Source organism: Myotis daubentonii, chromosome 8 (assembly GCF_963259705.1).
Source record: "Myotis daubentonii chromosome 8, mMyoDau2.1, whole genome shotgun sequence".
NCBI lineage: Eukaryota > Metazoa > Chordata > Mammalia > Chiroptera > Vespertilionidae > Myotis > Myotis daubentonii.
Window position 1 is genome coordinate 90,895,179 of NC_081847.1, and position 27,085 is coordinate 90,922,263.

At 43.8% G+C, this 27,085-nt stretch overlaps 1 protein-coding gene and 1 long non-coding RNA gene across 2 annotated transcripts in view; one reads left to right on the top strand and one right to left on the bottom strand.

Moving 5' to 3' along the window:
• The window catches only part of LOC132240056 (uncharacterized), a 397,852-nt gene that overhangs the window by 33,729 nt on the left and 337,038 nt on the right, over window positions 1-27,085 (top strand). The window lies entirely within an intron of this gene.
• DSG2 (desmoglein 2) overlaps window positions 1-27,085 on the bottom strand; it is a 35,233-nt gene that overhangs the window by 3,078 nt on the left and 5,070 nt on the right. The window contains exons 2-14 of the mRNA XM_059707408.1: window positions 19,182-19,217; window positions 18,056-18,190; window positions 15,251-15,412; window positions 14,965-15,109; window positions 13,917-14,083; window positions 11,880-12,020; window positions 11,561-11,746; window positions 10,934-11,199; window positions 7,939-8,081; window positions 7,422-7,649; window positions 5,499-5,726; window positions 2,562-2,683; window positions 550-885 (exon numbers count right to left, since the gene is read on the bottom strand). Coding sequence (XP_059563391.1) covers window positions 550-885; window positions 2,562-2,683; window positions 5,499-5,726; window positions 7,422-7,649; window positions 7,939-8,081; window positions 10,934-11,199; window positions 11,561-11,746; window positions 11,880-12,020; window positions 13,917-14,083; window positions 14,965-15,109; window positions 15,251-15,412; window positions 18,056-18,190; window positions 19,182-19,217 — 2,295 coding nt within the window. The remainder of the gene's footprint in view (window positions 1-549; window positions 886-2,561; window positions 2,684-5,498; window positions 5,727-7,421; window positions 7,650-7,938; window positions 8,082-10,933; window positions 11,200-11,560; window positions 11,747-11,879; window positions 12,021-13,916; window positions 14,084-14,964; window positions 15,110-15,250; window positions 15,413-18,055; window positions 18,191-19,181; window positions 19,218-27,085) is intronic.

The window sequence follows — 27,085 nt, forward strand, 5'->3', positions numbered from 1 at the left end:
AAAATCCGTAACTGGAGCGAATTGCAAGGAAACATTAGAGACCCACACTGAAGGACATCCGACAACACATTGGCCCCTATTCTTAAAAAATATCAGTATTGTGAGCCAGTCGCCATGGCTCAGTGATTGAGTGTTGACCCACGAACCAGGTGGTCATGGTTCAATTCCCAGTCAGGGCACCTGCCAGGGTTTCAGGCTCGATCCCCAGTAGGGGGTGTGCAGGAGGCAGCTGATCAATGATTCTTTCATCATTGATGTTTCTCTCTCTCTATCCCTCTCCTTTCCTCTCTGAAATCAATAAAAAATATATATTAAAAAGTAAAAAAATATATTAAGAAAAAAAAACTGTGGGGTCATTGGTGATCACTACTTAAATCAGCTGACGGACTGGTTCAATGGGTTGCATCTCTCTCCCCTCGTTACCTGTCCTCAGTCTCTTTCAAAAAAGAAATAACAAAGTCCCATCCAGATCCAAGGCAATAACTAGCCTAATCATATCACATTCACATAGACACAGTTTTTCTCCCAAACCTACCACCCAACCCTTACCTCAGTGAAATAGCTTCCTAGGAATTCCTCACTCATGGCACCAGCAGCCGCACGAGCTCCAGCCATGTCTCTGTAGATCCCTGTGGCCCTGGTGGTCCTGACGGTTTCGCCGCCTTGGAGGGCTCCTGCTATCCCCGTGACCAGGGTGGTGCCCCCGGAGAGGTGGCTCCTGTGTTCCTCCCACCGTCCGTCCGCCTCGGACATGTCATGCTGCACTCTGGTGAAGGAAGCGGAGCTGCCTCCTTTCACGGTGGTCTCCTTGGCTGCCATGCCCCCCATTCCGCTGCCCACGGCCACACTCTCTCTGCGATCCGCTGTCAGCAGCGATGGCACCACCTGTGAGGGCAAATGCAGTTGAGAACCGAGCCGGAGGGGTGAAGCGTCCGTCCGGGTGGTAGGATCTGAGCTAAGTGGGCACACAATAAGCTCTTTCCATAGAAACAAATTCGGAAAACAATTTTGGGTCGAATAACTTTTCTTTAAGGCTTCTAAAGACCCCCCTTCTACCTTCCTGTTTTTTTAGATGATTATAATCCAAGGAGAAAACAAAAGTTATTAAAATACTCGAGGACCGGTGCGTGAAATTCATGCATGGGTAGGGTCCCTAGGCCTGGCCGACGATCAGGGCCGATCGGGGCCTTCCAGCGACCGGCTGGGGCCTCCCTTCCCCAGCTGCCAGCTGCTGGCTGGGGTTTTCCTTTGTTCCATGCTACCCCCTGGTGGTCAGTGCATGTCATAGCGAGTGGTCGAACTCCTGAGGGGACACTTTGCATATTAGCCATATATATATATGGTCATGGCTTATTTACTCTGTTGGCACCAATTGCATTCCAACTTTCCTCTAGAGTAGTGATGGTGAACCTATGATACGCGTGTCAGAGGTGACACGCGAACTCATTTTTTTGGTTGATTTTTCTTTGTTAAATGGCATTTAAATATATAAAATAAATATCAAAAATATAAGTCTTTGTTTACTATGGTTGCAAATATCAAAAAATTTCTATATGTGACACGGCACCAGAGTTAAGTTAGGGTTTTTCAAAATGCTGACACGCCGAGCTCAAAAGGTTGGCCATCACTGGTCTAGAGTTTAAAGCCTCTTTATGATGATAGAACCATTATTTTTTGTCTAGCTGGATACATGGTCATCGCAAATACAGATTCTGTTTTTAAGCCTCCATTGCTGGTAGAAGTGCCACCTGACTAAGGCTGGTGAATGGGCTTTCTGGCAGATATGGAGGATGTGTCCTTTGGAAATGTTTTTCAGGGGTGGGTCTTCACCTTTTTCCTGTCTGCTTTTGGGAATGTGGGGACAGAAGTTAGTGTCTGGAGCATGAAGACAGCAGGGGATGGAACTCATCTGTGAAGGGACAATAAGGAAAAAGGAGCCGGCCGCCATATGGGATCATCATGTTGGTCCTGGACCGCCCACATGTATACTTCAGCCATTGCTGTTCTGCATTCTCAGATGTTTGATGCTAAATCATATCCTATTAGACATGAAGCTCACTGCAGATTGTGATGAGAGACTCGGGGTGAAGACCCAGTGAAGAGAAACAGGAGATGCTATTAAGTAGGTAGAAGAGGGGGTTTCATAATCTTTTACAACTGTAATGGGTGGTGGGCTTACCTCTGCCAATGCTATGTACCGAGGAAATGAAAATGCAGGAACATCTGGTTGTGAAAAACTGCCCATTTAGTATTGGCAATAAGAAATATTTTCATCCTAAATCTCTACACACTCTTGTTCTCTCTAACCTTTGTTCTACATTCCCCGTGTCACGACCTGACCCCTTTTCTACATTCTTTGTAACCCAGACCTGCCACAGTACAGCAAAGCCACCTCAACTCTGCCCTAGCAACGAACACAAAATATGTCTCATTTAAAGGCATGCGAATGAAATCTGTAAGGACCACGTTACTGTCTCATGACCTAACATGTTAGAAACACTTCCCAAGGACCCTTAAAATCAGAAAAGAAGACGAGTTCCATGCTTATCCCATGATCTGACCTTGTCTTCAGGTGGTGCCCCTTCGTTATTCCAAGCGTGCAGCATCTCCACGGTGCCAGGAATGGGGGCGAAGCCCTTGGCGCCTTCTCCACACTGCCACATCAGCAGTAAAAGTGGTACAACTGGACAGAAACAAAATTAAGCACAAAAAACGTTAGTCCCAACTTAATTTTAAATGTGTCATATAATTTTGGAATTTGCATATATCACTTCCTGGAATTCAGTCTTCACTTATTTACAACCCTATTTTTTTCTTTTTCTTTTCTTCACCCTGATCCAACCTCGCCAAGCTTGTTGTGGGAGAGGCACACCGAAGTCTACAGGCAGGATGTGGGGTCCTACAGATTTAGAGGCCTTGTCCATCAGGAAGAGGCTGTGTCTGGCTACTGAGTGGAACACCAAGACTGAATACAATAGTATCTAAATCATCAAACCCAACTTAAAGACTTCAATTTTTTTAAACCATTTTCATCCTTATTTTTATATATTTATTAAATCCTCACTTGAGGATATTTTTCTATTGATTTTTTTAGAGAGAGTGGAAGAGAGAGGGAAAGACAGAGAAATATCGATGTGAGAGAAACACATGCATTGGTTGCCTTCTGCACATGCCCTGACTAGGGCCTGGGCCGGGGAGGATCCTGCAACAGAGGTGCATGCTCTTGACTGGAATCGAACCCAGGACCCTTTGGTCCTCGTGCCAACGCTCTATCCACTGAGCTAAACTGTTTAGGCCACTTTCATTTCTAATATGAGAATATCCACTATCCAAAAAATTATATGTGTTAAAAAAAATCAAAAGCTTCTAAGGGTAGAAACATTTTAACATGCTCAAATATTTGAGCACATTTGAATTTCTATAATACTTCACCACTTTCTCTTAGAGTAGAGGTGGGCAAAAGGCAGACTCACTGAGGTTCAAATCTACCTTTGAGTTACTTGAGTACTTCCTTCTAAAACGATTCTTCATTAAAACCCCATAGGATAGATCAACTACTCAGTACAATTTCAGAGCTCCCCCCTTAAATCTCATTCTGCCTCCAGGGGGAAGTGAAGGCCAATGCTGGCCTCTCCATCAAGGTCGTAAAGACTAACTACACCTGTGCACAGTCCACCGGAATTGGGTGTTACTGCCACTCCCATTAGGCAGCTTCCAGTGACGAAATGATGACTCCCTAGACCAGCCGTGGGCAAACTACGGCCCGCGGGCCGGATCCGGCCCATTTGAAATGAATAAAACTAAAAAAAAAAAAAGACCATACCCTTTTATGTAATGATGTTTACTTTGAATTTATATTAGTTCACACAAACACTCCATCCATGCTTTTGTTCCGGCCCTCCGGTCCAGTTTAAGAACCCATTGTGGCCCTCGAGTCAAAAAGTTTGCCCACCCCTGCCCTAGACATTTCTTATATTAACAGTTGACAGCACAGTCACTGTAGCTACTGTGAGCAATAAAAAGATTGAAATCAGCCAGGGGCAGTTCAACATTTGTGCAAATTCAGCAAATATTTGTCAAAGGTGTACCAGGTGCCAAGTGCCACTGTAGGCCCCGGGGAATGTGAGTGAGAAGGCAGGGTAGGGATTCCCCAGCTCCGGGACCTCCCTACCAGCCTGAGGAACTGAGGGAAGTCACTTACTGGTGTGTGTCTGTATCATAAAGCAGAGACGATGGTACGAAAGCACACTGTACACTGTAGAGTGGTGTGCACTCAATCGCACACCTACTGATGGCTTTGCCAAGCTCTCCCTGTCACTGAAATGGCCGGGCTGCTTCGGAAACGGCCCTCTGCCCACGTTCAGTGGTCAGGGGCAGTGGTCTTCCACGTGACCCCAGACTGCAGTCCTTTGTTCTCTCATGAAAGGAACCCTGAGGTCTTGGAGGACATGCAAGGCAGGCAGGACGGGTCCTCACTGTTGGGAAGTACAGAAGTCTCAATGCTGTGGGCCCCACTGAAGGGCAAGCCACGCAGAGGGTCTGGGGAGATGAAGGGCAAGCCATGCAGAGGGTCTGGGGAGATGAAGGGCAAGCCACGCAGACGGTCGGGGAGGTGGGCTCTGACCAGTTGAATGTGCAAAGCAAAGATGAATGAGAATAAGATGAGCTTGTGAAATAACCTTGTATCCATAACGCAAATTCAGGCACCCAATCTTGTCTGAGTGCCTCCTGTGGGCAAGGCCCTGTCCTAGGCACTGGGCAGCGAAGAAGAGACCAGGGCCTTGCCCACAGACCTGCTCAAACGGGGGCACCACCTACTCGAGGTCAGTCAGAGAAGGGCAGATGCCACAGGATTTCACTCACATGTGGAATCTAAAGAACACAAATAAACAAAAAAAACAGAAGCAGACTCACAGACAGAGACCAGACTGCGGGTGCCCAGCGGGGAGGGAGGTTGGGGGACTGGGTGCAAAAGGTGAAGGGATTAAGAAGTACAACTTGGTAGTTCAAAGTGGTCACAGTGATATCCAGTGCAGCACAGGGAATACGGCCAATATTGTAATAGCTATGTATGGTGCCAGGCAGGTACTGGAAATATCAGGGGGAACGCGTAGCAAAGTACATGATTGTCTAACCATTATGCTGTGCACCTGAAGCTAATACAAAATAATACTGAATGTAAACTGTAATCCAAACATTAAAAAAAATGTGTTGTTTTTTTTTTAAATGGGGACCCCAGCGTTGTCTATGTTAAAAGGTTGCTGAAGATATGCATGGTAGCTTTGGTGATTTAAATCAGAAAATGATACACTCTTATACAACCAAGTTCTGAGGCGTGCTCTAATAACCTTTGGTGAATTCCCCCATGATCAATCCTGGTTTCCCTCCTCACCCTCGGTGTTCAGTGGGTGAGGATGACGGTAAAGGAACCCACGACGACTATGGTAACAACTCCAGGAAAGCCCTTAATGACCCAAGGAGCCAAACGGAGTACTCACGCAGCAAGAGCAGAAGCGCCAAGATGATCAGCGCAATGGCGGCCGGCCCCAGGCCCACGTGGCCGCCGCGCAGCGCTTCCACGCAGCCGCTGCCGTCCACGCACTTGCACACCGTGAGCTTCAGGATCTGCTTCTCCGAGCAGCTGAAGCCCTGGCTGTCTGAAACCAGGAGCTGGATGTCGCTTCTCCCCGGCTTCCGCTTGCGTTGCTGCAGCAGCACGCTGGTGCCTGTGGGGGAAGAGGCAAGAGGGAGCGAAATGAGCGGTTACCGTGAAGGGCAAGAGTGAGTTATGGAAACGTTTTATTTTTAAAGTAAGTTTTTATTGATTTTAGGGAGAGAGGAAAGGAGAGAGACAGAAACATCGACATGGATTGGCTGCCTCCTGCCACCCCCTGCTGGGGATTGAGCCGGCAGCCGGGCATGTGCCCTTGACCGGGAATGGAACTGGCTCTTGGTGCATGGGTTGATGCTCAACCACTGAGCCACGCTGTCTGGGCTAGAAACAGTTTTTCGTGGCCAATAACATTTAGCACCAGCTAGAAGCTTCATCCTTTCTTCATGGCTCTATTTTTTTTCCTTTTGGGGGGAGGGAAGGTGAAACTATCCACTTTTGGAGACACCCCAGAGGTGGGCTGGCATGTTGGTATGAAAAGGGTTTGGTCTAATTTCTTGCTTAGTCCAGACACTCCAAATATGTGGGTGAAGAGCAAAGGATAGGAGTGAGACATGCCGGACTTTTATGATGATTAGTCTTAACAAATGTGTGTGGTTTGCCAAATACTATCAACTATTTTATGTACTGGGAATACAGTGACACACAAGTGGTGAGTTAAATGGTACTTCTATTGAATGACCTTTATTTTATCATTTCACACAAAAAATTTATCCAGGAAATTTCAAACAGACAACAGAGAGAAGAGCATAATTAACTCATGGTGCCTGTCACCAGCTTTAACATTACTGAAAGCCTTGTAAAGTGACTGTGAAGAGTTGTTAAACTTTAAATGTTTAACAATAGATCTGTAAATTAAGAAAAACTTGGGTATGATATTTGAAACTTTAGAAAACGAACACTAATTGTTCAGGAAAAAAGTCTTCCGGGGGGGTGTGGGGGGGTGTTGGTCTTTGGCACATTCAAAACCACCCGAAGGGCACCGGAGGCTCACATCCAGAAGGCGGACTTACCTTCTGAGAGAGCTATGTCCGGGATGTGGCCATAAGCATAAGGCTGTCTGGCATGGAGGGTCACAGAGACCCTCCTTCGTGGGTGTCCATCACTTCGTGACCTTGAACAAGCTACCTAACTTTAGTTAAATCAAGGTTTCCTCAGCTAGAATGAAGGAATAATGTATGGAGAAAGGATTAAATGAGATCATGTGTCTGAAGGGCCAGCAGAGTGCCTGGCACATGATAAGTGATCAATAAATGTTACTTTTTGCTTAGACGGGCAAGATGCTCCTCAGCTTGTGAGACACAGTCACATCTTCAAGAGCAATTTAGAGAACGCCCAGCTATCATTAGGACATTGGGTGATTTTTCTTCTCTCCCTCTTCTGTTGTTCCAAATGGGATATTGGATTCGAGCCAGACAAAGGACCCTATGCCCAAGTTCAAAACCTCATTTTCTAACCCCTTTGAAAACTGTATTGGAAATCCTATATAGTAAAAGGTCATATGCAGATCGTCCCCTCCACCGGGAGTTTGACCTGAGTTCAACCAGGGGGTGGGGCCGCCCACCAACCGCCCATGTCCCCTCCCCCTTCTCGGCCTGATCGCCTGATAGGGGCTGCCGCCTGGACCCCGCCCGTGCACAGATTCGTGCGCCGGGCCTCTAGTATAATTTATAAAAGAAACCCAGCCTCTAGTATAAAGGTTTTCAATTTGTCTTAATATTTTGACGTGTCAGCCAGTGACTTGGCTTACTTTCTTTGTGTACGATTTTCCATTCCTCTGCCATGCCAGCTGGTTTGTCAACAATGACGAAAGTGAAAGGGTCACTGTTTGGGTACCCGTCCAGGTCCCTCGCCGTCACGTTCACATACTGCACGTCATCACAGACGTTCAGCACTGGGTCCACCAGGGTGGGGCAGTTGTCATTGATGTCTTCCACCGTGATCACAACAGTGCCAGTGATGGTTTTTCTAGGAGAATCTTAAAGGGAAGAAACAAATACGTATATTCTGATTCTATTGCTGATAACAAGCATAGTTTGAATTTTCTTGCCATTTTCATAAGAAGGTCCTAACAAATTAGGACACTTCCTATCCTAGATATTTTTCATAGTTAGATCACGTAATATCTTTTAATCCATTAAATAAGTAGAAATGTGAAAATTTCTCCACTGGAGAGATTTTTCTATAAGATCAAAAGGAAGGTCTGTGTTGGTGGAAAATAACATCAAACCATATATAACCAAGAAAAACATTATTTAATAACTTACCTTCTGAGATAGCTAAAATCTTTACAGTGTATGTACCATTTTGGACATATCTGGATTCAAAATCAGGAAATTTTACAAGTTTAATCTCAGATGTGACAGAATCCACAGAGACCCAGTTGTCTATATCTTCCAATTTGGTATATCTGTTTAAAACAAACAAAATTAATTTTGAATTCTGGATAAACTGTGCCTCTCTAATATTTACAACTTTTTCAAGTTTAAATTTTGCTTCACTGTATATGTTCTTGTTATAGGCATTAATTTGAAATGCTTTTAATTTCCTGAAACCATCCTAAAAGCTCCTCTCTTTACTGCATACAACACTTACTTTGGAACCTGCCTTGTTCCTGTAACTCAAGACATACACACAAGGGCGGCCATCCTTTGCCTGCTCGGCAGAGGTTCACAAGTCTGTCTCTAGCTCTCAGCCTGCTCTCCCTGAAGTGTGGGGTAAACCTTTGGAGAATGATGTAGTTACCCAACGAGACCCGGCGGAGAAAAGGGGTCTCACATTCTATTGTTTATTGGCATCATATTGTTTATTATCAATATTTAAAAAGACCAACTTTAAAAATGGAAGTACTTTAACATTTTGGAATATTGTTGATCGCTAAGAGCAATAAGGCTTCTTTCAGTGGGAAATGGTTCAAAGTGAAAGCAATGCTGATGAAGTGATTTCTGGGTTTCTTCCCTCAAAGCCAGGAGAATCAGTGTGGAAGGAGGTAACTGAGAAAGGCAAGGAGAACTTTCATATTATGTCTTCAGAAATGTATGTAATTTAATACCATTGCGTTTACAAATAACTGAATCCAAACATAAGCCAATGAGTATTTGGTTCAGTTAACCAGATTGATAATTTATTTTCTGTTAAGTGGCTGTTTGCTAATTTATAGCAATACTTGTTTACATTGCTATTTAAAAAATTCCAATTATATACTTTAACTGAAATTTCTGCTTTTTAATATTTCTACCAGTAAAGGATGATACATTTGGATTTTCACAAGTATTTCTAAATTTCATGTCTAGAATTTTAAAGCCTGGACTTAACTGATGTCAATGGTTTCCCACATTCATACTTATAATAATACAGGCAGAGTCTTAGTAAGAAGGATCACATTTCCCATGTATGTGATCGCATTTTCAGAATTTTCTCTCTTCTCTACGGTAGAAATTATAGACATCAGAGTAGGATGGCGGCTCACATGTTATGCCAAATATCGATAAACAGTGGATGCATGTGAATAATCAGTAAAACAGTAAATTATGACAAAGTTAACGAAGTAATTCTTCTGTCCCTGTCAGCATTTCTAAATAGCAACCACTAATCAGTTAGGGAAACATTAGAAAATGATTTAATTTAGTTGTGCATCCCATTCCTTATCTGTTCAATAGGAGGTCTGAATAGACCTTTAAGCTCTTTCTCACACTGAAGTTCTGTCATTGCATGCTAGAGAATGAAAGAAAATCCTTTTGAGAAATAAGGAACATGGTTCATTATTTTTTTCCAGGCAGAACATATATTTTGAAATATTTATCACCCTTAATAAAAATAGCAGCCAAAGTTAAATAGGTGGGAAATAGAAGTTTCAATAAATAGCCCAGTATTATTGCAGGATAATGAACTAGAACCTGTAAGGCTCTCAGTGGGCAGCAGTGAGAAATGGTCAGAGAGTATGCGTCCTCAGGGCTGGGGATCCCCGTAGGGACGGCCTTGTTAGGGCTGGAGCCTTGGAAATAAAGACTAGACCACAAAACTCCCAAGAAGCAGGGCGGTTCCTGCAGGTATGGTGGGCAACACAGGGTCACCAAGACATTGCAGAAAACACAGTGGAGGCTGTTTGTTAATATTATTTTGGGAAAAGGCAATTTGCTACTCTTGGATGATGAATTCTATTAGGAGACACCAAGCCCGGCTAGTGTGGCTCAGTGGTTCAGCATCGACCTATGAACTAGGAGGTCACGGATTAATCCCCGTTAGGGCACTTGCCAAGGTTGTGGGTTCAATCCCCGTGTCAGGCGTGCGGGAGGCAGCCGATCAATGATTCTCTCATCACTGATGTTTGTGTGTCTCTCTCCTTCTCCCATCCTCTCTGAAATGAATAAAAATATATTTTTAAAAAAAGAAGTCACCCAAAGGAAAGAGACTGTTGCAGGGCATTCAGCATTCTTGCTGTGGTTGACCACGCACGTCGACACACTGTTTTCAAAGTGCTGGCACCCAGGGACGCAAAGGGAAGATTTCCCAGGTGCAAGGACAGCGAGGCAACCAAACCACCCTGGCTGACAGGAGGACCGGCTGTGCGTGTGGGTGGCAGGCGGGGCGTCTTTATATTTGACCGGAGTGACTAACTGGGCTCCGTAAGTAACCGTCTGTAGATTCGTCTTCCCCGGGCCTGGACCTGCTATCTAAGATGTAGTTTTACTCTGCACATTTACCCATCATGCAAACCTAAGGTGTCGCTCTAAGGGGGCACAGCCCAGTCCCTTCCGCAGGCACAGTGGTGCCATCTAGTGGGCTCTCAATCCAAGTATCCGAGTAAAAGCCACCATGACCAAGACCAAGGTTCCTCCATCCCTGCACCAAACAGCATGGTTTCAATGAAGAGTCATTTCCAGGATTGATGTGCAAATGATACTGGTTTCTCCACATTAAAATACATGCGGCAACTATTTCTTTTAACCAACCTGGTATCAAGCGAAATTTGCAATACAATTTGCTACTTCCTTTGCTGTTTTTCAGCCTTGCTAGCCAGAACTCTCTGAGGCAGGGACCCAGCCTCTGCCTCACACTCGGGGTGGAGGGAGCGGACCAGGGGAAATGGCTCCCTGCCTCTCAGCTGCAGGGACAGCTCTGGGAAAGTTCATCTGTAGGCCGCTGGGGAATTAGAGTGCTGGGTGGGAAGAAATGAACTGTTCGCCTTTCATTGTGGTTTTGTCGTAAACAGGCATTGAGAGTAATTTACAACGAGCAATTCTATTTGTCACTATGTCTTACTTTACACGGGCTGCTTGTCCAGTGTCTTCGTCAAAAGCTTGAAATTTCCCAATTACTTGGCTCAGGCTTGTTTTTTCCATGCTCTCGCTGGTGCGAATGGAGATGGTGCTGCTTTTGAAATGAATGCCTTCCTTCACATTCTTCACCTTGACTTTGATGGGGATGGGTGTGGGCTTATATTCACTCTTAACTGACTTGTGGAAAGTGGCTTTATTAGTGACAATAACGCTGAAGTCAAGATGCTTTATTTCTTCATAATCTAATTCCTAGAAAGGCAAAACCAAAGGGAATTGTTCAAAAGAGAGAACTAGAACACACACGCACCCACATGTGATTTTAATGTTGCATAGGACCATTTAACACAGCAGCACTGAGTATTCCAACTCATATTGATAACATGCAGTTAAAAATCTGCCAATGTGATATTCGTAACTGTGAGGAGGATTATGAAACATCCCCAATTAATTTTTTTAAAGGTCAATGTCATTTAAAAAACATATTTATTATGAACAATTTGAAGTGATTTCTTTTCCTAAGGAAGTTAATGGACATTCAATATCAGTTAATATTCCTTAAACTGGTTCCATGAGTTTGTTCTGGGGAAAGGGCTACAGACATAGTGCTTACCTTAATAAGGATCACGATTCCTTCATTAGTTTGATTATCAGTTTCTATGCGGAAATAACCCTTTTCATTTCCGGACACAAATGTAAAGTTTGCTAACCAATTATCCGAGCCTCTCTCATCTCTGTCCAGCACTTTTATGCGCATCACTTCTACATTGGCTCGGTTTTCTTCAACTGTCCCTTCATACTGCAAATCATGAGCACAGGATTTTCATGTTAATGCCACACACACACACACACACACACACCTACGTCATACATTTTTAGGTAAAACTAAGGTATGAATAAGTAGATACATTGGTTATAAAGATAATAGTTACCCTTTGACTCTCCACCACGGGTATATTGTCATTGACGTCCAAAATACGGATCTGAACTTGAGCTTGCTTGGCAGGCTTATCCGTTACTTCTCCTTCTTTGCCGTCTCTGGCTTCCACTGTCAGAGTGTAGCTGCTGCGTTCCTGCAGGGCAACGCAAACACCCCTGGGGTGAACACCAAGCCTCCAAACCTGTCTTCCTGGCTTTATTCACTTCACCATCAAGGAGACGCACCACAGTGCAGTTTACTCATCAGTAAGTTCCTGATCTGCCGTTATCCGTGTGAAGACGTTTGTTTGCTGCCAGCCATTTTCCAGAAGGGGCAGAGAAGCCTGGAGGAGTTGCTGGTAGTCAGTTTCTTAAAGATGTCCTTGGTGATATTGTTAGGAGATGAGTCTCTCCTTAAACCAGTTTGTGCACAAGAGTGCTGTTCAAAGTGGCTTTTGCTCTACCTTGGCAGTGATGGCGAGAATACAGGGATCGGTTCTTTCTACCCTACACTTCATTTTCAGCTAATAGTTAAGCCAGAGAGACCTAGTTACCAGGAAAACCTGGCCAGTGAAGGCAAAATGTGGTGACCTGGACCTTTGTCCGGACACCCCGAGAGATCTGATTCTTAGAGAAGGTGCCCTAGAGAGCGGCATCTCAGATGTTCACCTCAAGTGAACCCTGCTCTTCCCCATGCCCCCACAGCGCCTCCATCTGTGTGGCGGGTGGAGGTCACAGGTGGGCAGCCAGCACCGTGTGTGGGTGGCTGTGCGGGGCAGAACTCAGTGACAGGAGGACGGCAGTGGCCGCGCCTGGCTCCAGTGCTGGCTCTGTCCCTTACTGGCTGTGCTGGATACACTCACTTCCTTTGACCCCCTGTGTCCTCCTGTGTAAAAGGGATGGATAATGAATGGATCTGCCTCACTGGGTTTCTAGGTGGATTAAATGGGTTCATCTACGTAAAAGGTGTGGCGTGCACCTGGCATGTGTAAATGCCCGATAAGGCAGATTATGGGCTAAACTTGCCATACTTCAGGGACAGCAGCTTATTAAAAAGTCACACTACTTCAAAATAATGCTTTTCCATTCTAATTTTATTGAAGGCATGGAGTAGAGGTTTAAGAGTAATAAAATTCTTGAATTCTACCAAGATCTCAGTAGGAACATGGGCACAACCCCGTCCCTCTCTGGGCAGAGTGAAACATCCTTCCAAGAGATACAAAACGTACTGACTGCACGTGGGTGATGATTTATGGTTCTTAGGATCATCACCATTTTACTCATGCACACTGTTAAAATCTTCAAGTACGCAGCACTTGTAAAATTTTCTAGATCCCTTTTTTCTAAATTTTTCCTTTCCGTTAGAAATAAAAATGTGAAATGTTTGAGAGAACAGCCTTTCTAGGACACCTACTCAAATTTTCTTCCAATTTGGGATTCACGATAATTCTTCCCTTTACAAATAGTTCTATAATAGGGCTGCCACCTCTACCTGTTTGCCTTCCCAGGCATATCTCTGAGCAGTAGAGGAGACCCCCTAGTGTTTCATTACAGAACTGCAAACGAAGGAAGCTCTCCGGCAAACAGAACCCCGGCTGGAGAGGCCCCAGAACAGTGCTGTCCTTGACAATTTTAAATTTTCTAGCAGCCACATTCAAAAAAGTAAAAAAACCAACCCTGATGTTAATATTAAAAATATATTTTATCTAACCTATGGTATCCCAAATATTATTTCAAAATGTAATCAACAAAAAATTATTAAGATGGCATTTTGCATTCTTTTCTTTTTTCATACTAAGTATTCCCAGTTTGGTACATCTTCTGTTTGTAGCACAACTCAATTTGGACCAGTCACATTTCAAGAGCCCAATGGCCCCAAATGGCCATGGCTGCCACACTGGACAGCACATCCCTGGGAGGGGATAATTCCAAGTGTTAGCCTAGGAACTAGAAATACACAACAAAGCAAGGAAACTGAACAGAGAAACAGAGGAGAACCTGAAAGAATAAAGGAGAGTTTAGAAGATGAGCAACATAAAATATTCATGTACCTCTCTGTCCAAGGTACTACTGACTGTATAAATCTCTCCCGTGCCTTTATTCAGGTAAAACATTGCGGGCTTAGCAGGCTCCTGAGATACGATTTTGTAGGAAATTTTAGAATTCATGGAATTGGGCTCATCTGCGTCTGTCGCATTGATTTTCATCACAAGGGTGTCTGGCATTAGAAACAAAGGCATCCAGAATGAAACAACCTTGACCACATGCACATATGTTACTTTATGTATCATTTCAGCTTGTTCCAAGGAGGATTTCACATGTTTATCAAAACCACAGTTTACCAAGATCAAAAAAACTGAACTGGACGAAGAAATAAGTATGAATGGATTGAAGGAGTAAGAAAAACAAGGAAAGGCAGGACCAGCGTTAGTAGTACAATTCTTAGGGTGAAGTCCCCAACACTTGCTACAGGAGGGCCACAGATTTATTTACAATAGCTCTAATAAAAAAAGAACGAACAGATACATGCCTGGGTTGCAGGCTTGATCCCCAGTAGGGGGCGTGCAGGAGGCAGCTGATTGATGATTTTCTCTCATTGTTGGTGTTTCTATCTCTCTGAAATCATAAAAATATATTTTAAAAAAGAGAGAGAAATCTCTCCTGCAAGTGTTCATGTAGAACACTCTATTGAATGATGCCAATAAACCTGACATGAGTCAAAGGTCAGCAAACTATTGCCAGCGGGCAAGGCTAGTCGGCCACCAGTTTTGTAAATAAAGTTTTATTGGAACACAGCCATGCCCATTTGTTTACATACTTTCTATGGCTGCTTTTCTGCTACAAGGCAGAATAGCTGATACAGAGATCCAACATGTCACATCCATCCACCATATCTGTTCTGCGGGTATAAAACAAGTCATGTAAAATCTTTAGAACTTATCACAAAAAAGCCAGTTCTGCACCTAGAGCAACAGGCTTGTTACTATTTGTCCCGTGGTTAATACTCAGCCTCCACGGAGTCACAGGAGGTCGCATTCAGCCCCACAGTGGGGTTACAACGCCTTTGGGTATTCATTCATAAAAACACCAGACACTCACGTGCTGCGCTCAGTTCTTCAACGGACCCAACAAAGACTTCCTGAGTGAACACGGGCTCGTTGTCATTGATATCAAGAACTTTAATGCGCAGTTCTAATGGCTTCTCTAGATTGTTGCCTCTTTCATCCAAAGCATAACCAGTTAGCTGAAATCATGGCACAAATCATAGAAGAGATTAGATTTAACCTAAGGCAATGACTTGCCATGGTACCAAAAAAATAATAAAACAAACCATGACAGTTACCAATGAAAAAACTCAAACTAATAAATATAAAATTGTTCTTACCAGGAAATACGGCGTTGCTTCTCGATCAAGAATGCTGGTAACGTTCAGTTCTCCCGTGTCTTTATCAAAGACAAACACACCATAAGGTGGCTCTGTGATGCCTTTCCCAGTGTATTTGTATGTAATTTTTATTCTTTTCTCTTCTGCAATATCAGAATGTATCTAGCATGGAAATAACAGGGGAATATTATCTCTAGATAGAGTATTTGGAAAGTTGGGGAAATTTAACAAGATTTTTTCCTTTTCATGTAAATTTTATTCTTAATGACTTATATAATTAAAATTAGTAAGAAGACTTATTCCCTATTGAACCCCAAAGAATCAATGCATTTTAGGGAAACATAACGAAAGAATGTGTGAATGACTGAGGTATTTCAGAAAACCAAACCGAACCAAAATGAAAGCCTCAATTGCTCGCACACATACTGGGATGTGACGCCTGGATTACAAATCCGGGTTTTACAAGGCTTTCTTGAAACGGCCTGTTGCTGGGAAATGGAAAATACTATCTTCCGTTACGCAGCTGCTCTTCCTCTCCAGGAGCTCGTCATGCACGACGTGTACGGACTGGAAGGTGAAGTGAAACTTAGAAGTGTCTGCGCCAGAAACCAAGCGACACAGGGATGGGACAGAGGGACGGGGTGAGGAGGGAAGGGAACCTGTGGGGCGGGGCTTCCAGCAGAGGGAGGGAGGGGCCAAGGGGAGGGGCTGGAATGTGGAAGGAGTTTAGATCAGTGAGGGATGTAGCAGAGTGTGGATGGGAGCTTAGATCAGTGAGGGATGTAGCAGAGTGGCGGATGGGAGCTTAGATCAGTGAGGGATGTAGCAGAGTGCGGATGGGAGCTTAGATCAGTGAGGGATGTAGCAGAGTGCGGATGGGAGCTTAGATCAGTGAGGGATGTAGCAGAGTGGCGGATGGGAGCTTAGATCAGTGAGGGATGTAGCAGAGTGGCGGATGGGAGCTTAGATCAGTGAGGGATGTAGCAGAGTGGCGGATGGGAGCTTAGATCAGTGAGGGATGTAGCAGAGTGGCGGATGGGAGCTTAGATCAGTGAGGGATGTAGCAGAGTGGCGGATGGGAGCTTAGATCAGTGAGGGATGTAGCAGAGTGGTGGATGGGAGCTTAGATCAGTGAGGGATGTAGCAGAGTGGTGGATGGGAGCTTAGATCAGTGAGGGATGTAGCAGAGTGGCGGATGGGAGCTTAGATCAGTGAGGGATGTAGCAGAGTGGCGGATAGGGCGCTAGGAGCTGAGGTCAGCAAGGAGGTCAAGGCCACTAAATCCCAAGGGAAGCAATTGAAAGGGTCTCAGGGAGCGGGGGAACAGGCTTTGATTTGTCTTTTCAACCCACCACTCTGGCTGCTTTTGGGAGAATGAACTGTGGTGGGGCCAGGGGTTGGCATGGGGGTGGCAAGAGTGAGAGCAGGGACACAGGTCAAGACTTTCGGGAACACAGGTCAGAGATGACGCTGACTTGGACTAGGGGGTGGCAGTGGAGAGAAGTGGGCAGACCCGGAACATATTTCAGGGGTGAAACTCATAATCTTGCTCCATTTTTAAAAAACTGGATGGAATTATAGTGCCATTTACTGAAATGGGTAGAACTTAGAGCACCGTTAAGGGGGAAAAAAAAATCAAGGGCTCAGGTTTGCACATGAGATGTAACCATAGAAAAATAGGACACTGAGCATGAAAGGGAGTTATAAATTGTTGAGCCAGGACAGCGACACTAACGGAGATGGTCTCAAGCTGGATAGATGGTCACCGTATCTGTTCGGTATCAGTTTTTCATTTTGAAAATGACTCTTTAAGTACAGGATGGCAGAACATGCCACTCCCAAATATGCCACCTTGGTATAGGTTTATTTTGACCTGAAGGCAATTGAGAAGAAGTGGATATTAAAAAGCTCTCTGCCCTCCCCCTATTTGTCTAGACGCAGGACATAAATTTATAAAGGTGATCTCTCTCTCCTCTATCAAGGACAAAAGTTAATCGTCACCGACAACTTTAGACCCTTTTCAGTACTGAGATGGCACAAAGACTTCACATAACTTTACTAACAAGTCTTTTCTACCATCAGTTACCAGATATCTGTCTTCCCACCATTTGCTGCCCCTACAAATTCAAGGTCCTTTTCCTTTGCCTTGTCACTTCTCTAAGAATTGTTCCTTTCCTAAGATGCCCGAATTCTAACCAAACCTTTGAGTTACTCATCTCTGGATACTCCCCGTGTGACATGCATAATATACATGTTAATAAACTGGTTTACTTTTCTCCTGTTAGTTTTTCCTTTGTCAGTCCAACAGGTTCCCAGGGAGAGAACCTAGGAGGGTAGCAGGAAAAAGAAATTTTCCTCCCCAGCGTATACTTTTGATTATTGTAACATTTACCCAGAGATTCAACTGGTGCTAGATCCCTTAACTCTTAATTTAATCAAAGCCCCTAATCATATATATGTCTTCACCAATGATGGTGCCTCTTCCAGAATGGGAAAGAGGAAGTTGTTGTTTTTTTTAAAATTAAATTTATTGGGTGACATGATCATATAAGCTTCAGGTGTGGGTTTCTATTTTTTTAAGTTAAATTTGTTGGGGTGACACTGGTCAATATAAGAAAGAAAATCTTAAAACTAGAGGTTCCTGCTGAAAATTAAGCTTTGCTAATTTTCAAATACATCTGCAATATTAAAAACCTAATTAAGTACATTATAGAGTTTTCCTTAACTTTGAAAGTGGACATACAAGTCTTCTTCCACCACACTGTGGTAATATGCATGCATTTTCTGTTCCTCTTTAGAAAGTACCTTGGCGATGGGATTCTTTTTGGACAGATCCTCTCCTTCCCGCAGACTCACGGGGGCGGTGATCCAGGCTCGCTTCTGCCGCACTAAGTGAGTATGTTTAGGAAGCGGCCCATTTTCATTTCTGGTGTGGAAGGTCTACAACAACAAAACATTGCCAAAAAGTGATTAAGTACCTAAGACATCAGCATGGTATCTTGGAATTTACTAGAACTTTTAAGAAAGCTGTGTACATTTCAAGGTATAAATTTCATATTTATTAACAGACTTCCTTTTCATAAAGGAAATGTGTTTATACTCTAGCAAATTCCACAGGAGTTCAACAGATTGTCTCCAAACCAGTATAGCACCTGGGGTTTCATCTTTTTCAGAAAGAAAAGATTTCCAAGAGTGAAGAGTTTAAAAGGTTAAAGAGTAATTTAGTGACCTTACAAATAAGCAAATTAAAATTAACATGATTTTTTTTTCTTACTAATGGAAAATGAAGTTTAGTTTTTCTGTGGCAGCTTATATTTTAAAAATAAATTACTAAATGTTTTAAGACTAAATCTTAGTAACCTATTGATCTCAATTTGACTAAGCGTAGTGAAAGTGTCAGTTAATGAATTTATTGTTTTCATGATGGGGTCAAGGTTTAAATTGCCCATATTTTGTTTTTAGAACCTTTCCTGGAAAGTGATTGTATAAATTTTCAATTGTTCTTTAACAGATAATACAGGTTTTATCCAAGGAAAATTTCAGTGCAGCTGACCTAGTGTCTTAAGATCAGACATGATTATTCTACTAGGTTTCTCATTTTCCTAATTTTGTAGTTCTATATAACAGGTATTTTATTTAGAAATATTTACACTGCTTATCTCTAGGTCATTAAGTTTTTCTTTGCTTTTAGTTGAAAAATTCTCCTATAACTTAAAAAATTAAATTATGTAACAAAAAATTAAATAATACTAAGGTTTATAATGTAAAAGTATAAAATTTCCCTCTACATTTTCACTCACACTTCAGAGTAGCCACTGTTAACAACTGGATGAGTGAGTATCTTCTATGGTCTTTTCGTATGACCACAGAGTTGCACATGTATAAAGGTCTTTTCCCATAAAAATGCAATGTACTAGGCATGGTTCCTTACCTCTAAATGGAGTGCGCTCCCGAAGTTAAAGCAGATCTGAAAAATAAAATTATTTATTTATTATTTAATACAATTTATTACTCCAGTTTAAATATTTTTTAAATGAATAACTAGGATATTACAGACATTAACAAGAAGAAAATAGGTTTAACACCACCACTATTCCCCTTTGTCAAAAGGAAACAAAATTTATTTTCTCCCCTTTGCCTCCCTGCCATGTCCAGGGCTAGAGAGAGGAATCGACACTCTTTTTGGTCCACAATGTCTTCTCAGAAACTCAGAACACAACGAATATCTGAAAACCAACCCCAAACTCTCCTGTGATGTTCATCTCTTGTTCTTGGGGAACCCACTTACCTTTCCTCAAGGCCTTTAATGCGCAAAGCCGCCCAGCACTCCAAGTCCCGCCATCCCCGATGGGCCACACACACGGCTGCCCACATCCAGCCTTCATGCCTCACCTTCCTGGGTCCCACCGGCTCTTTTCTCTGGTTCTTATCCAGCACTGTCACATTTTGAACTTCATCATTACACAGAACTACACGCAGCATGTTTACCCTAACATGTGGACAACACCTCCTATTCTGCCTTTTGATGTCTGCTTCACTTTTCTCCTGGCTTAATCCAAACCAGCACTTTCTTTCTTTCTTTTTTAAAAAAAATATATTTTATTGATTTTTTTTTACAGAGAGGAAGGGAGAGGGATAGAGAGTTAGAAACATTGATCAGCTGTCTTCTGCACAACCCCACTGGGGATGTGTCCGCAACCAAGGTACATGCCCTTGACTGGAATCGAACCTGGGACCCTTCAGTCCACAGGCCGATGCTCTATCCACTGAGCCAAACCAGTCAGGGCCAAACCAGCACTTTCTAATGTCGCCACGTGTGGTTATTTACACTTGAACTTAAATTATTTGTAATTAATAATTCACTTGCTCAACAGCCACGTGAGGTAAGTGGCTTGAGACATCACAGACACCCATCACTGCCGACAACTCGATTGGACGACGCTGGTAGATTCCTACCAGCGATCCCAGACACGCCCTTCTTCCTTTGATCTGCTAATGTTCCTGCCTCACTTTCTCCCCAACTCTGTGAGCCCAACTGTTACTCTCTTGGATCCTGACCCTGTACTGACAACAGTGCTTGGTTGGATCCGTCACACACCCATGCTCTCTAACACCTGCTCCTTCCACAGGGCTGGTGTTAGTTTCCAGGGCGACCATATATTTATGTTTTCCTCCGGAGTCTAGATGACACCGTGGTGCCCTCTGTTAGCAGCCCTTTCATTCTCAAAAGTTTGCTCATTCAGACCACAAAGTACACAGCCCCTTATCTTTGTGTCTCTTATTGTATCCCCATCATGCATAGGATTCCAAACCTCATGACCTCATCTAAACCCAGTCACTTCCCAAAGGCCCCACCTCCAAAAGCCATCACTGGGAGATAAGGCTTCTTCCTAGGAATTTGGGGGGAACACATTCAGTCCTTAACTATGTATGAGAGAATTCTAGCCAATGAGATATCAGGAGAGTCTGGAAAAATGCCCCTCACTGATGAGAAGAGAAGCACACTGCCAACCTCTCTCCTCACCTGCCCTGGAGATGGGTGAGTGAGGATGAGACTTGGAATGGCTACAGCCAGCTGTGGCCACGAGGAGAAAGCTAATGCAATGGCAGAGAAGCCAAACAGAACCGGTGGCATCTCGGAGTCACAGAACTGGTCAAATTTGGAGCCGCCCCATCTCTGACCCACTTTTTAAATATTCTTTTTATTTTAATTTTTTAAAATACGTTTTTATTGATTTCAGAGAGGAAGGGAGAAGGAAAGAGAGATAGAAACATCAATGATGAGAGAGAATCATGGATCGGCTGCCTTCTGCACGCCCCACACTGGGGATTGAGCCCGTAACCTGGGCATGTGCCCTAACTGGGAATCAAACCGTGACCTCCTGGTTCATGGGTTGATGCTCAACCTCTGAGCAACACTGGCTGGACTATTTAAGCCACCGTTAGTTGTGTTTTGTTACTTGTATCTGAAAGCAACCCACCTCACAAGCCCACTTGGCATGGTTATTACACTAATTAAAAGAAACAATACACAAGTATCTTTATTGCAAATGACTGGCATGTAGCAGGCACTCAGTCAATAGAATTATGATGCTATTTCCTCTATTCCAAGACCTGCATTTTCCTCACCTTAAAATTTCTGAAATTTGGATTCAGTCATTCAGGCCTTCAATTTCCTACAATATGCTAAGTAATATAATGTTCTTAGATGTTGGGGAGAGAGACAAAAATAGATTGTGATGAGAGCTGTAAAGGAAGTTAAAGCAGGGGCAGGGGGTAGGCAGTAATGCAGGACTGAGAGGCGGCTCCCGGAAGAGGAGCGAGAGGGGCACCAGGCAGTGCCCTGGGGGACTAGCCAGGCCGTGGAGTGGGACTGATGGCAGTGCCATCGAGGTGGGAGCTGCTGGAGGAGAGTGAGTCGGGGGATGATGGCTGGGCTTTGGGGTGCTGGTGACCTTGTTTCTTAATCCTTTGTAGGCCGTAAGCGTCTATAGATGCAAGTGGCGGGCCTCTGAATTAAATTCAAAATATCGTGGCGTGTGGGGATGGTTTCCGGTTTGGACGTGTGGCAATTAACCCGCTGATCTAGTCGCTGGTTATATGGTGTGTGCAGTTTGAGAAAGTCCAGTAATTCAATACACTTGTAATATGTGCACTTTTCTGTATGTTACACTAACAAGCTACAAAGATTTGTGTGCGTCTTGGAGCTCAGGGGGTCTGGGAATCGACATGATAGTTCTGCTGTTGGCTTTTTACAGCACCTGTTGCAACAGCTTGTTTTCAGACCTTAACAAGGCAGATGGACTGAAATATCCGCTCGGCACTCATTGCACAGAACCGAGGGAACCGTATAACATTCTGCCAGCTGTTTATGCCAGCAGTCGCCGCAGGGGGCCGTGAGGTCCGAAAGGTTGGCGACCGCTGGTTTATTGGATTGAAAACAATTAAGATCTTAACTACTCTTTTCTAAAGTGCATATGTAATCTGTAACTCTTTTCTCACAAGAAACTTAATGACGGAAAAATATCCTGAGCATCATGCCTTTAAGACTGAAGAGGAGCCCTAAGCGGTTTAGCTCAATGGATAGAGTGTCGGCCTGAGGACCCAAGGGTCCCGGGTTCGATTCCGGTCGAGGGCATGTACCTTGGTTGCAGGCTCCGCCCTGGTCCGAGCCCTGGTCAGGGCTTGTGCAGGAGGCAACCAATTGATGTGTGTCTCTCACATTGATGTTTCTCTCTGTCTTTCCCTCTCTCTTCCACTCTCCCTAAAAGTAAATAAATGGAAAAATGTCCTCCGGTGAGGATTAACAAAAACAAAAAACAACCAACCAAACAAAAAGACTGAAGAGGAGAAGTAATCTTCTGGTCTCTGTGTCCAAAGACTGGAAGATGGACCAGATATATCCTTAAAAGCATTCCCAATTTACTGAAGTTTAAGAACAACTTCTATCCTTGAATCCTACGCATCTTGTAAAAACTGGTTTTCCTGGTAACTGGCAAGGAAATAATTTGGTTTTGGCAGAGGCACCAGGGAAGGTCAAGCACCACTGCCAGAATACCACCAAGCAATGCGCTCTTTGTTCTCAAGGTCGGCACCTCTCCATGTACTTCCTGCTCGGAAGGCACCTGGCCGAGTTTAACACGCAAGACCCAGGAGCTCAGGAGGCAGCGGCTGCAGTTCCCCCTGCAGGGCCCACAGATGCCCGGGGAGGTCGTCCATAAAACTGCTTATTTTATGGCTGAACATCACAGCTCACTTAGAAAATTGCAACTTAAAAATCCACCTGATAAATGGCCCACTCCAGAGTAGAATTCATACAGCAGCCACATTCAGCGGCTTTAAATTACAAGTACATTTTTGTTTTCACAGCTGCCACTTTAGGAAAGACTCAGCCAAGAAAAGCAGTATTTTGAACTTCAAGGGTTGAACCCTGAATTTGAACTGTAGACAGCAAAACTATGTCCTTTAAGTCTCACTGCAATAAATTATATGATTTATCACAATCTTTCGCCTGCTCTTCCGATGTCTGGGCTAATCTTAATGTAACAGATATGACTGTGGGTGACTCATACCTCTTTTAGAATCAAAGAAAATATTTTCTTTGGTAGCATTTATTGGCTGAATGAATTTTAAAATAGGGATTTAGCAATGCTGTGATACAGATGAGTTGTTAGATCGTGCACATTCTAACTTCAAGCTGAGTTTTGTGCAAGCATGGATAGCTCCTCTTTTGTCCTTGGTATAAGGAACAAAGACAAATAAACCTAAGGCCCAGTTTAAGAAACAGAGCAATCTGAGATTGTCCTTTTCACCATTAGATGGCGCTGGTCTACCAAGAAGGCAAATCCAGGAGCTACCAGACAGTGGCCAACAGTGGACTCCCAGGTCCTCAGTGGAAACAGGCATTTTCCATTGGCCTCCCTCAAGTAAGTGGGTGGCCAAGCTGAAGATGGAGAAGGTCACTGGCCTTTTGACAGATGTATAAATACTTTTGCAGGACAAATCTTAGTTTACATTTCTTCTCTCTTTTCCTTTCTAGCACGCTAACTTGTAATGAAACTAAACCAACAATCTAGCCCCAGAAGGTCAGGCCTTACTGATGACAAACCACAGACAACTGCTGTAAACCGAGGTCACAGCGATGCCTTGTGGGGGGAGGGGAGGTCAAGAGGCATGGTGTTGGGAGACCTGGTCTCTATCCGGCTTGGCCCATTAATAACATTCACTAAATCCAGTAACTGGTACGCTGTGGGTGCTCACAAAACGTCAAGCCCTCTTCCCTGTACCCCAGTTCCTTCACTTAAGCTCCCTGCCCAGGAGCCAAGTTCACCGGTTCCCTGACTGTAAGCTCCCTGCCCACGAGACAAGTTCCCGAGCACCCAGAAGACTGGCACGTGGAGAAAGCATAGTAGCAGCTGATGAATGTATTAATATCAAACAAACGCTCATCACCCAGCCTACCCGGGCGTTATGTATTTCTTGTAAACAGATGAAATTCAGATGATGATTCCAGCTTTTCTAAACATACATACTTTAGCTCTTACATTTTTTTTTTAAAGATATTTTATTTATTTATTTATTTATTTATTTATTTTTTTACAGAGAGGAAGGGAGAGGGTTAGAGAGTTAGAAACATCATCAGCTGCCTCCTGCACACTCCCTACTGGGGATGTGCCCGCAACCAGGGTACATGCCCCTGACCAGACTCGAACCTGGGACCCTTGAGTCTGCAGGCCGACGCTCTATCCACTGAGCCAAACCGGCTAGGGCCGCTCTTACATTTTTAAAAAATACATCTGTGCCCAAGGCACTTAGCTAGTGTAGCTATGACAGGTGGGCCCTGCGCTGGAGCCACTGAGATGAGTCGGAGAACAAGTGCACCTACATTACTCTAAGATGAAGAGGAAACACCTGATTGTGTGAATGACAGCTGCCAAGACAGTTCTGGGGACCTTGGAAAGGTCCGGGGAAGTGAGGAGAGAGTTAGGACAGGGGGTGGCCAGAGCTTGGCCTTGGAGAGCAGGACCTGTGGCTGTGCCCAAGGGAGGCTGCCATGCGGGGAGGCACAGGGGAGGGATGGGCATCGGAGGCAGCCTGCGTGGGGACTTGGAGACTGAGGGCAGAACAGGAAGTTGTGTGGTTTGGCTCCTAGACCAGGCTATGGTAGCAAGTAGAAAATAAAGACAAATAGTTGGGCTAGGGATCTTCACTGACTTTATGGAGTGGGGAGCCACTGGCAGCTTCTGGTAGGGAATACTAGACCTTCAGCACTAGAGCTGCAGAAAGATTTCTGGCAGAGCTGGCTCAGGTGGAAGGCAGAGGACAGTAATAAGCCAGAGCTGTAACGAGGCCGGTGATAGAGGACTGGCACCAGGATGGGTGGGTGGGCGGAGGCAAAGCTTTATGGGGCCCAAATCAGTCCTTGGCAATGCCCTGTGTGTAGAAGACAGAAGGGGTCAGAGGGCACACAGTGCTAAGTCTGATGGCTAGAAGGATGTGATTCTCAGAGCTCAGATGGTAAAAATGTTAAGCTTAGGCCCTGGGGAAACCCTCTGAGTAGGGAGGAGAGGCACTAGACCAGTGGTTCTCAACCTTCTGGCCCTTTAAATACAGTTCCTCATGTTGTGACCCAACCATAACATTATTTCCGTTGCTACTTCATAACTGTAATTTTGCTACTGTTATGAATCGTCATGTAAATATCTGATATGCAGGATGTATTTTCATTGTTACAAATTGAACATAATTAAAGCATAGTGATTAATCACAAAAACAATATGTAATTATAGATCTGTTTTCTGATGGTCTTAGGCGACCCCTGTGAAAGGGTCGTTTGACCCCCAAAGGGGTCGCGACCCACAAGTTGGCAACCCACAGATTGAGAACCACTGCACCAGACAATCCAGAATAGGGGATATGGCCCAAAGTGGGCAAGGGCGACACCTCTCAGCCACTGTTGCCACCCTGCTCCCACGCGTGTCTGGTATGTCTTCTCATGATGTGTGTACAGCATATCCCCCTCCTGTGCTTTACTTTCTTGTGGGTTTTACGCATTTTAGCATTAGCCAATGGTATGAGTCCTGTCCCAGCTTCCTTCATCCTTATCGCCAAGCTTTGCGTATGCTAAAAATCTCAATACATTAAAAAATAATTTGAAATAGACAGCAATAGTCCAATGTTATATGTGGTACACATCTGATACTTTAAGGAAAACTCAACTGAGAAAACAATCTTTCATTATATGTGAACTATATGTTTGAAAGTGTTATCAGCCATTACATTTTGTGGTACATTGAAAGACAGGAAAAAAAAAAAAAAAGCTGTGATTAAGAAATGCTCACATTGATTTAAAGCTCATTTATGATTTCAATTGAGGTTTCTGATTTTTACTACAATTTGATAGTTTTAAAAATACCAATCCCTATTTAATGAGTAATTTCTTTCCATATCAATATTTGCATGCTTCATTCATGAATAAACTATTTTGCAAACTTTAGACTGATAATTGCCATTCTTAGACCTGTCTCATAATTAGATTAATGGGAAGTTTCTATCAGTACGTATTTCTGGATCTCAGCTTTGAGGATTTCAATTTAGCTCATCAGATATTTCTAATGATCAGGGAGAATTCAGATTGAATGAAGACTGTGTCTTTTTGTAAAGTCCTTTCTCTAAGTTTCTGTTGAGTTGCCATTTCCCTATTACTTATTAATTTTTAGAAACAAAACCAAATGTGAAATTATGAGTTTCTAAAGTTTCTGGATAGAACTGATTATTCTTAGAGGCTTCAATACCATCTGAGTTATACTTGAATTTATCCTAAAATCTGTTATCCAGTTGCATATTAGAATACTATATAACTGATGTTATTGATATTATATGAGTTGCATTGTGTTTCCCAAAAGAAGGTAAGTTGAAGTCCTAACCCCTAGCATCTTAGAATGTGACCTGATTAGGAATCAGGGTCTTTGGAGATTTAACCAACTTGAGGTCATCGGTGTGAGCCCAACACGATCACTGTCTTTATAAGAAGGGGACAGTTGGATACGGACTCAGACATGCAAGGAGCAGGGAATATGCAGAGACACAGGAAGGATGCTGTGTGAAGACAGGGGCCTGAAGTGATGCATCCACAAGGCAAGGAACACCGAGAACCCTGGAAAACCGCCCAACTCGAGGAAGAGGCAAAGGAGGAACCTGCGGTATCTACCAGAGGAGTGTGGCCCGCCAGCACCTTGATTTCAGACTGCTGGCATCTAGAACTATAACACAAGGCACTTCTGCTGTTCGGAGCCACCCACTTTTTAGTACTTAGTTGCAGCAGCCCTAGCAAAC